An 11,969-nucleotide genomic window follows, 5' to 3' on the forward strand; every position below is an offset into this window, starting at 1 on the left:
AAATGCTGAATTTCTAATTAATAAGAATTCTTTCCGAAAAAAAATGTGTAACTGATAAAAAGTCCTCATTTTAGACATTATACTCACTAAAATAACCAGTTGTAGACGCTTATTCATCATCTAAAACCCTGACGTTTCTCAGGGCCTTTTACCCTTTGTTTTCCGACCATGCTCTGTACTATGTTGTTCGTTCGTCAACATTCACTTTGATCTTTTAAGTTTCTAAGTCCATACGTATACACCAGGTGGTAATGGTTAATGCTGATCTGTTGTATATATATATTTTACTCTCTGAGTAAGAAGCTAGTGATATTCCATAGTTTTGGTATTATGTTCTTTGTTTTATTATCTTGTGCTGCTTTTACAAGAATAGAGTTGACATACACTTTAATCGTAATATTGTCACATCGGATTATTATGAGTGCCCTTTTACACTCGTGAAGATTAATAATTCCGTTTATTGGATGCATGATGGTAGATACTGATGTTTGATAGCTGTACAAATATAATAACTCGCTACCAGGAAGTTAACATTCATATACAGATATACGTCCAATATGTACCAACAGAAACAACAATTATTTGTATCTCAAAGTGACCCAAAAATTCTCTGGATCATCTTACTACTTCTGACAGTCACATCGTCGTCAGGTACGTATCTACTATTTTCTTACCTCTCTACCGTTAATTAACTTATCCTACAGATATTCTATATCATGTATCTATACCTTGACTTATGTAAGTAAGCAGAGACTATGTAATGGCTTGTAGGTATATTGCTTGTTAACTATTTGGACAAACAGACTCTTTTAGGAAAAACAAAAGTAACCATAAATACACTACCAAGCTAACCATCCGAATCCGCCCGATATTACAGATACAAAGAGATACGTGTATTACACTTCGATCTAACACGTATCATAGTACTATACATGTTTTAGACAATGAAAGATGCATTTATCTTTGTTAACTATCTTACTTTATTTGATACAATTACAATCTAACAGTGTTTAATAAGTGTAACCCACATACTTAAGTGTTGTTCAGAGTCATGTTTAAATAGAAAACGCATGCAGCATTTGTCCGTGACGCTAATATATCTCATCCATAAAGTCATATCATTTCGAAATATGATACAACGTATAGTTAAAGTCTGAACTCAAAATAAATCAGTGCCCTAATGACAAGATAAAGAATCAAAGAATTTTAAAACAGTGTAAAAAGTGACACTTGTACAAACTTATAAGATAGGAATATTTGAAATATCTTATTAAGAGTGAGTCTAACATTTAGGTAAATTTTGGAGTTTAACATGTACCACTGACCACTCAGACATCAAATTCCATCAAACCTTCTACACTGATGTACCACTGACCACTTGGACATCAAATCCCATCAAACATTCTACACTGATGTACCACTGACCACTCGGACATCAAATTCCACCAAACCTTATACACTGATGTACCACTGACCACTCGGACATCAAAGTCCACCAAACCTTCTACACTGGTGTACCGCTGACCACTCGGACATCAAATTCCACCAAACCTTCTACACTGGTGTACCACTGACCACTCGGACATCAAATTCCACCAAACCTTCTACACTGGTGTACCGCTGACCACTCGGACATCAAATTCCACCAAACCTTCTACACTGGTGTACCACTGACCATTCGGACATCAAATTCCACCAAACCTTCTACACTGGTGTACCGCTGACCACTCGGACATCAAATTCCTTCAAACCTTCTACACGGGTGTACCACTGACCACTCGGACATCAAATTCCACCAAACCTTCTACACTGGTGTACCACTGACCACTCGGACATCAAATTCCACCAAACCTTCTACACTGGTGTACCGCTGACCACTCGGACATCAAATTCCACCAAACCCTCTACACTGATGTACCCCTGACCCCTCGGACATCAAATTCCACCAAACCTTTTACACTGATGTACCACTGACCACTCGGACATCAAATTCCATCAAACCTTCTACACTGATGTACCACTGACCACTCGGACATTAAATTCCATCAAACCTTCTACATTGATGTACCACTGACCACTCGGACATCAAATTCCAACAAACCTTCTACACTGATGTACCACTGACCGCTCGGACATCAAATTCCACCAAACCTTTTACACTGATGTACCACTGACCACTCGGACATCAAATTCCACCAAATCTTCTACACTGATGTACCCTGACCCCACGGACATCAAATTCCACCAAACTTTCTATATTGATGTACCACTGACCACTCGGACATCAAAGTCCACCAATCCTTCTACACTGATGTACCCTTGACCCCACGGACATTAAATTCCACCAAACCTTTTACACTGATGTACCACTGACCACTCGGACATCAAATTCCACCAAACCTTCTACTCTGATGTACCACTGACCACTCGGACATCAAATTCGACCAAACCTTCTACACTGATGTACCACTGACCACTTGGACATACAAGTCCACCAAACCTTCTACACTGGTGTACCGCTGACCACTCGGACATCAAATTCCACCAAACCTTCTACACTGGTGTACCGCTGACCACTCGGACATCAAATTCCACCAAACCTTCTACACTGGTGTACCGCTGACCACTCGGACATCAAATTCCACCAAACCTTCTACACTGGTGTACCACTGACCACTCGGACATCAAATTCCACCAAACCTTCTACACTGGTGTACCGCTGACCACTCGGACATCAAATTCCTCCAAACCTTCTACACGGGTGTACCACTGACCACTCGGACATCAAATTCCACCAAACCTTCTACACTGGTGTACCACTGACCACTCGGACATCAAATTCCACCAAACCTTCTACACTGGTGTACCGCTGACCACTCGGACATCAAATTCCACCAAACCCTCTACACTGATGTACCCCTGACCCCTCGGACATCAAATTCCACCAAACCTTTTACACTGATGTACCACTGACCACTCGGACATCAAATTCCATCAAACCTTCTACACTGATGTACCACTGACCACTCGGACATTAAATTCCATCAAACCTTCTACATTGATGTACCACTGACCACTCGGACATCAAATTCCAACAAACCTTCTACACTGATGTACCACTGACCGCTCGGACATCAAATTCCACCAAACCTTTTACACTGATGTACCACTGACCACTCGGACATCAAATTCCACCAAATCTTCTACACTGATGTACCCTGACCCCACGGACATCAAATTCCACCAAACTTTCTATATTGATGTACCACTGACCACTCGGACATCAAAGTCCACCAATCCTTCTACACTGATGTACCCTTGACCCCACGGACATTAAATTCCACCAAACCTTTTACACTGATGTACCACTGACCACTCGGACATCAAATTCCACCAAACCTTCTACTCTGATGTACCACTGACCACTCGGACATCAAATTCGACCAAACCTTCTACACTGATGTACCACTGACCACTTGGACATACAATTCCACCACACCTTCTACACTGATGTACCCCTGACGACTCGGACATCAAATTCCATCATTTGACAACACTGACACCCGTAAACATATCACAGCATGTATCGAGTGATGTAGATGTGTCATTTTTGTTGTGATGATAAACCCCAATTATAGATATTTTGCCTCAATTACTTATGTTATGGTTACATGTAATGCTGGTAAATGAGTTACGAATATCAAAAAAACTTTGATATTAGTATTACGCATCAATGTGTTTACAAACAAAACGTATCGGCTAAAGATTTAGTACCGAAATAAGACAAATACAGAGACTTTATTGTGGTTTGATGAGGTAATATTTAGTTTTGATGTCTGTGAGTATCCAGAAAAACTTCCCAGAAGCAATGCAAATTCCTCGTTCAACTCAACCGACTCGGCCTCATTCGATTTCATTATTCTTTCCAGCTAGTTCCCGGCATGCTCGTATTTGATAGTCATCGTCGGCCATTGATTTCGAACTTCAGGTCGAGGGAAATTTTCAAAAACTTTTATCTTTAAGAATTTTTGGTCATCATCGAACATCGAGTGTTGTTTGACGGTAAAGTTTATAACCTTTCCCGTTTACCTTTGTTTTTATAACATTAACTCATTTTAGCGAGGAATGTCCCTTTAAATATGACCATGCTACAGGTGCATGTAACATATGTCATTAGTATCACGACTTTACTAATTTCATCAGGAGGTACAGCATAGTTAATGATACCGCTGTAGGGCAAAACGCATGGAACACGTTTGATAAATTGCATATAGCATCGTCATGACTGTACGATTATGTTTGTCATATAATTAATATTGATGAAGATTTAATCAAAACCTCTTATTTCTTTATCGGAAAGATGACATTCGACATTGTCAATACTTTATGTTTCTCTATTGAGACAATTGCGCGAAGTCATATATCAATTGTGAATTAAAAACACTTTGTGTGGCACAACAATAGTGTTATTACACACATTACACGTACTGTACGATATGATAATATATTACGTAACTCGTATTTCATCATAGAATTAGCAACTTGAGATACGATGCAATTATATCCATCACTCTTTTTTGTTTACCGAGTTAAGGAAATCAAAATAATGACAAGATTGGTTTTCTGATAGAAAATCATTTAGCAAATCGTAGACCAAATGTAACTCTGAAGTGACAAATACGGTAAATATACTGACTCAACTCCGTTCGTACAGCCGTGTTTCAAGTGGCATAACGAGCTGTTGAAGGACAATAGGAAATGGACTCTTGTTATTATAATTGTATCAGGAAGGTCTTCACGGAGAACACTCTGATTTGGTCATTTATCAAACAAACAAACATCGTTAAACCAAACAGAGACAATTTATCTAAAAATAGCAACATTTTCCGAGGTGGTTATGATGATAGAGTTGACTAATGTGATTAGTGATATCATTTTTAAAAATGTAAACAAATGTCATTTAAAAGAACAAAACAAAAAGTATGGTAAATATGCAAATACACAAATCAATACCTACATAAGTAGATACATAGATAAATCAAAATACTCTACCATCATGTAACTGTTAGGTACAATTTTAGTGCTGTGAAACATATAATATGTAATATCGAATTGGTCCAACACACTATATAACACTGCCAGAAACTTTATTTACACATTGTTTCATAAGGGCATTAACACTTTAATCATTTGAGTGTGCTGATGAGTTTAGTCGCGACAGGCAATCTTGTCTCTAAAATAAACGTGGTGTTGCATTTTAACTCAAATGTTTGCTCGTGCCATTTCATCATCAGCCATGTCTTTCCATCGTTTATAGTTTCGATACATGTCCTTGAACCTACTCCGGATGGTGGGTCAGCAGGAGTGAACAGTTACAATACATGTCCTTGAACCCACTCCGGATGGTGGGTCAGCAGGAGTGAACAGTTACAATACATGTCCTTGAACCTTCCCCGAATGGTGGGTCAGTAGGAGTGAACAGTTACAATACATGTCCTTGAACCTACTCCGGATGGTTGGTCAGCAGGAGTGAACAGTTACAATACATGTCCTTGAACCTTCCCCGAATGGTGGGTCAGTAGGAGTGAACAGTTACAATACATGTCCTTGAACCTACTCCGGATGGTTGGTCAGCAGGAGTGAACAGTTACAATATATGTCCTTGAACCTTCTCCGGATGGTTGGTCAGCAGGAGTGAACAGTAACAATATATGTCCTTGAACCTAATCCGGATGGTGGGTCAGTAGGAGTGAACAGTTACAATACATGTCCTTGAACCTTCTCCGGATGGTTGGTCAGCAGGAGTGAACAGTAACAATATATGTCCTTGAACCTACTCCGGATGGTGGGTCAGCAGGAGTGAACAGTTACAATATATGTCCTTGAACCTACTCCGGATGGTGGGTCAGCAGGAGTAAACAGTTACAATACATGTCCTTGAACCTACCCCGGATGGTTGGTCAGCAGGAGTGAACAGTTACAATATATGTCCTTGAACCTTCTCCGGATGGTGGGTCAGTAGGAGTGAACAGTTACAATATATGTCCTTGAACCTTCTCCGGATGGTGGGTCAGTAGGAGTGAACAGTTACAATACATGTCCTTGAACCTTCTCCGGATGGTGGGTCAGTAGGAGTGAACAGTTACAACATATGTTCTTGAACCTACTCCGGATGGTGGGTCAGTAGGAGTGAACAGTTACAACATATGTTCTTGAACCTTCTCCGGATGGTGGGTCAGTAGGAGTGAACAGTTACAATATATGTCCTTGAACCTTCTCCGGATAGTGGGTCAGTAGGAGTGAACAGTTACAATACATGTCCCTGAACCTTCTCCGGATGGTGGGTCAGTAGTAGTGAACAGTTACAATACATGTCCCTGAACCTACTCCGGATGGTGGGTCAGTAGTAGTGAACAGTTACAATACATGTCCCTGAACCTACTCCGGATGGTGGGTCAGTAGGAGTGAACAGTTACAATATATGTCCTTGAACCTTCTCCGGATGGTGGGTCAGTAGGAGTGAACAGTTACAATATATGTCCTTGAACCTTCTCCGGATGGTGGGTCAGTAGGAGTGAACAGTTACAATACATGTTCTTGAACCTTCTCCGGATAGTGGGTCAGTAGGAGTGAACAGTTACAACATATGTCCTTGAACCTACGCCGGATGGTGGGTCAGTAGGAGTGAACAGTTACAACATATGTTCTTGAACCTTCTCCGGATGGTGGGTCAGTAGGAGTGAAAAGTTACAATATATGTCCTTGAACCTTCTCCGGATGGAGGGTCAGTAGGAGTGAACAGTTACAATACACGTCCTTGAACCTTCTCCGGATGGAGGGTCAGTAGGAGTGAACAGTTACAATATATGTCCTTGAACCTACTCAGGATGGTTGGTCAGCAGGAGTGAACAGTTACAATACATGTCCTTGAACCTTCTCCGGATGGTTGGTCAGCAGGAGTGAACAGTTACAATACATGTCCTTGAACCTTCTCCGGATGATGGGTCAGCTGGAGTGAACAGTAACAATACATGTCCTTGAACCTACTCCGGATGGTGGGTCAGTAGGAGTGAACAGTTACAATACATGTCCTTGAACCTTCTCCGGATAGTGGGTCAGTAGGAGTGATCAGTTACAATACATGTCCTTGAACCTTCTCCGGATGGTGGGTCAGTAGGAGTGAACAGTTACAATACATGTCCTTGAACCTGCTCCGGATAGTGGGTCAGTAGGAGTGATCAGTTACAATACATGTCCTTGAACCTTCTCCGGATGGTGGGTCAGTAGGAGTGAACAGTTACAATACGTGTCTTTAAAACTACTCCGGATGGTTGGTCAGCAGGAGTGATCAGTTACAATACATGTCCTTGAACCTTCTCCGGATGGTGGGTCAGTAGGAGTGAACAGTTACAATACATGTCCTTGAACCTGCTCCGGATAGTGGGTCAGTAGGAGTGATCAGTTACAATACATGTCCTTGAACCTTCTCCGGATGATGGGTCAGCAGGAGTGAACAGTTACAATACATGTCCTTGAACCTTCTCCGGATGGTGGGTCAGTAGGAGTGGTCAGTTACAATACACGACCTTGAACCTTTTCCGGATGGTGGGTCAGTAGGAGTGAACAGTTACAATACATGTCCTTGAACCTTTTCCGGATGGTGGGTCAGTAGGAGTGAACAGTTACAATACATGTCCTTGAACCTTCTCCGGATGGTGGGTCAGTAGGAGTGGTCAGTTACAATACACGTCCTTGAACCTTCTCCGGATGGTGGGTCAGTAGGAGTGAACAGTAACAATACATTTCTTTTACATTGATTTTTGTTTAATCGTGGTTAATGTCAAATATGGAGGAAAATGAATAAGCATGTGACAGTGATGGAGCTTTGTTTTTGTTGACATCTTGACTCACGATTCCTAGTCGCGCACTCTCAGCTATCGGCTTAGTTTGAGCTCATATGAATGCGGATAGGTAATTACCTTCTGATTTTTAACAGACTAATTGTATTTCCCCCCATTTTTAGGTCATCTGATCCAAAGGGTCAGGATGACCTTTAACCATCGTGCTTCGTCCGTCGTCGTCCGCCGTGCGCCGTCCTTAAACTTTTCACATTTCAAACTTCTTCGCAAGTTCCACTAGTAGGATTAAGCTGAATGTTGTATTAAATGGCCCCGAGATGATCGCAAACAAGTGTTGTTTTTTGTTGGATCGATCTGAAATACAAGATGGCCACCATGGTCGCCATCTTGAAAAACACATTTTTAACTTCTTCTCCAGTTCCATTGGTGCGATTGAACTGGAAATTGGTGGGGATTTTAAGGAAGGGGAGCCAACACAGTGTTGTTATTTTTCGGTCTCATAAAAACTTTGACATGGCAGCCACAACGGCCATTTTGTAACATGACTTCTTCTCCAGTTCCAACAGTGGGATGCAGCACTAACTTTCCTGAAATGACCCCGAGATGGTCCTGACCATTTGTTGTTATTTTTCGGATCGGTCTGAAATCCAAGATGGCCGTCATGGCCGCCATGGCAGCCATCTTGAAAAACACATTTTTAACTTCTTCTCCAGTTCCACTGGTGCCATTAAACATACAAATGGTGCTTTAGGGGAGCCATTAAAGCGGTTTTTTTCGGCCTCGTCAAAACTTTGACATGGCAGCCACGGGGGCCATTTTGCATCATGGTTGCACAATCATGGTTTTCCTGAACCTATTTCAAACACCTCAGGTTACACCAGTATAATTCAGCTCTAGCTTACCTGAAATGATCCTGAGATGGTCCTGACCAAGTGTTGTTTATATTCTGCTCGGTCTAAAATCAACAATGGCCGCCATGACCATTACAGGGTCACTTTACTTGGTACTGAGTTTGTATACTACACTAGTACAATGGAGTCAGATGACCGTTAATGCCATTGGGCCTTTTGTTTCTCTTTAGATCAAATTGTTCAATTCAAACGACGGAAGATTTATCGATTTTTGTTAACGGGTTGCAAAAAACTGCTTACCTCGATTGCTGTTTGTAAAAATCACGTGGTGCTCATGATCGGGTATACGTAATCACGAGTCCGTACGTCGCTACATTCTGTAAATATAAATATAGGTATAATGTATAGTTGCAGTGTGTTAACACAGACATGTGTGGAAGATAATACTCACCGACCCTCCTTTATATACTGATTTCCAGTAGGAGAATATCACTGGATTGTTTTTAGCTGTATTGAGTTTTACAATGTATTAGATCGATGTGCTATCAGTTTCGTTTTCTTGAACGAGAGTTGACACAACTTCATAGTCTCAAAGACCGTCGTGAAATGAGTCTATGCTATTAAAAACGAAAGTAAACGGGAATCTTATATTTTTCTGAACTGCTAAAAGTTATAAACTTTAACGTTATACAACACTCTAAATCCGAAGATAGCCCACAGTTTTTGAAAATAAAAGTTTTTGAAAAGGTGACTTCGACCCGAAGCTAGAGAATTAATCGCCGCCAACGACTATTAATACGAGGAAATAAGGACAGGAGATAGAGAAAATCTTATCAATAATGTCAACTAGTTGGAAAGGTGGAGGAGAGTGAAGGAGGCCGTGTCAGTCAAGTCGTGTTGGAAATCGGGTTTGGAAAGTTCTGCATGATAAAGCGATTGTTGACGCAACAGGTTCGTCATGAAATTCTGCTAATGAAGCTAATGCTGTCACCCCGGCGTCCGCGTCGGCGTCAGCGTCGGCGTCCCACCCCAAAACTTAAAAGTTTTTGGAGTAAGTTTTTGGAAAGCTTGTAAGTCCAAAAGTATACACCTCGTGCCCTTCTTAATTTGTTTATACATTCATTAGAGGTCTAGGAATGATTTTATGGCAAAATAATGCAGAAAAAAATGAATTTTTTTCGCATTTTACCATTTTGTGGACTTAACTTTTTTGGCACAAAAACTCACTTTAAACTTTTTGGAGTAATTTTTTGGAAAGCTTGGAAGACCAAAAGTATACACCTATCACCCTTCTAATTTGGTTTATACATTCATTAGGTATCCAGGATTGATGCAGTGGTAAATAATGCAGAAAAAAAATTGGCATTTTGGCATTTTACCATTTTGTGGACTTTGACACAAAAACTCACTTTAAAGATTTTGGGGGTTAGTTTTGAAAAGCTTGTAAGTCCACACCCTTCTTAGTTGGTTTATACATCCATTAGAGGTCTAGGAGCGATATCATGTGACATACAATTTCAAAATGACATGCTTATACAGTACATACAAGAAAAATGAATACATAGTGTGATTGCTGCCGGCGGTGAGCTTTCGCAATCATGGATTACACTTGTATATATATACTGTGTATTTGTCTTATCTTTAGCCATTTCCTTCATTTACATTCATGTACGTGTACCTCCGTTTGTAAACAACTTTGCGCCCTTTGGTGCTCATATTTATGCGACTTTGTACACATGTAATGTTTAGGTGTAATATATATATATATATTTACTCATTAACTTGCTATGTATGTTACCTAAGCATACGTAATTTGTGTAAAACTGGCTATAATTTATAATCACAACAAAAACAGTACACCTACATCATTGGTTAAGATATGCCATGTGGTTTTTACCGATTTGGTGATTTTTATACCGAACTGATAGTGTCACGTGATATCTAAATGAAGCTTTTCTAGTTCGGATGTAGAGTGACAGACAGAGTTTCGCGGATTTTCTGAACAAACATGATATTTATTCCGTCACAGTTTATCATGAATATGTGTGTGAGCTATTTTTTTTTTTCATCTTATACATTAATGACATGTGGCGTTTTAACGAAGGAATGCCCATTTGAAGATAAATGTACATGTATATTACATATATAACATCAATTATTTCAGCAATTTGGATATTCTATATGTCTTCAGATGCTGTAAGTCTATCCGGGTCGTCTGAGTACGCTGTCCCTGGGACTGAGTTTACACTGACGTGTGATGTACCAGAGGAGGCCAAGTTTGTCCTGTTTTACCGCCGTCCTAACGTCACTACTCCAGTAGGTAGTATACAAGTAGATGGTGACCAATGTTACAACATCCAAGTCACCCGACCCGTCCCCTGTACACCGGATGTCTGTTCCTGTGTAACGTCTGGAGTACACTTTGGTACAGTGTTCCGGTGGATCATACAGCCACAGACGGGAGACCATGGATCTGTGTGGTACTGTAGACGTACCAACTATAACCTACCTAATCGAAGACTGAACAGTGCTGACTATACACTCAATGTGGCAGGTGAGTTTTATATGTTTAATAAATCGTGACACCTTCTTATTGTCATTGCATAACATAATGACATATCATAGTATTAAAACATTCAATATAATTCGATAAGAATACGTTGTTTTTGAATATGTATAGAGTTCCAGTATAAAGCGTTGTTATATACATTCTATAACTGATAAGAAAAACACGTCATACATTTTCACAAATAAATCATTAACAAGAAAGTAACATGCTAACTGTTTCATATTGGTAAAACAATGAATAAAAAATAACATAATATATAGAGCTTTAGCTGTTGGGTCACAATTTATTTTCAGTCAATCTAATTAATATTAGACTTGTAGTTCTTGCTTCTCTACGATACACCGCAACTCAATATTGGAAGTGTATCCTAGAGTATCGCCGAGGATCGGAGATTATAAGACTAATTTTGATTATATTGCCGCACGCATTATATCCCATTTTGATTTCTTTTCTTTTCAACCCGTTTTTATCAAATATCTTTGATGAATGATTATAGCATGAAAGCTGAAAAAAAGTTCTGCAAGGATATTTGATATAAAATCTGTTTGTGAAAACGGTTGATTTTTACTTTCAAAGTCAAAAGGGTCAAACGTAGATAATATGTAATATATATATATATATATATTGTATATATGTTAGGAGCCGATAAAAATGTTCGCCAACAGTTTATAACAAAACTAACGGTTTTTA

General features: G+C 39.8%; 1 protein-coding gene across 1 annotated transcript in view; it reads left to right on the forward strand.

Moving 5' to 3' along the window:
* Positions 1-547: 547 nt before the first annotated feature.
* LOC117340637 overlaps positions 548-11,969 on the forward strand; it is a 14,855-nt gene continuing 3,433 nt past the window's right edge. The window contains exons 1-2 of the mRNA XM_033902400.1: positions 548-651; positions 10,902-11,264. Of these exons, the coding sequence (XP_033758291.1) occupies positions 558-651; positions 10,902-11,264 (457 nt within the window). The 5' untranslated portion in view covers positions 548-557. The remainder of the gene's footprint in view (positions 652-10,901; positions 11,265-11,969) is intronic.

The sequence above is a fragment of the Pecten maximus genome, chromosome 13, assembly GCF_902652985.1.
Source record: "Pecten maximus chromosome 13, xPecMax1.1, whole genome shotgun sequence".
NCBI classification, from domain to species: domain Eukaryota; kingdom Metazoa; phylum Mollusca; class Bivalvia; order Pectinida; family Pectinidae; genus Pecten; species Pecten maximus.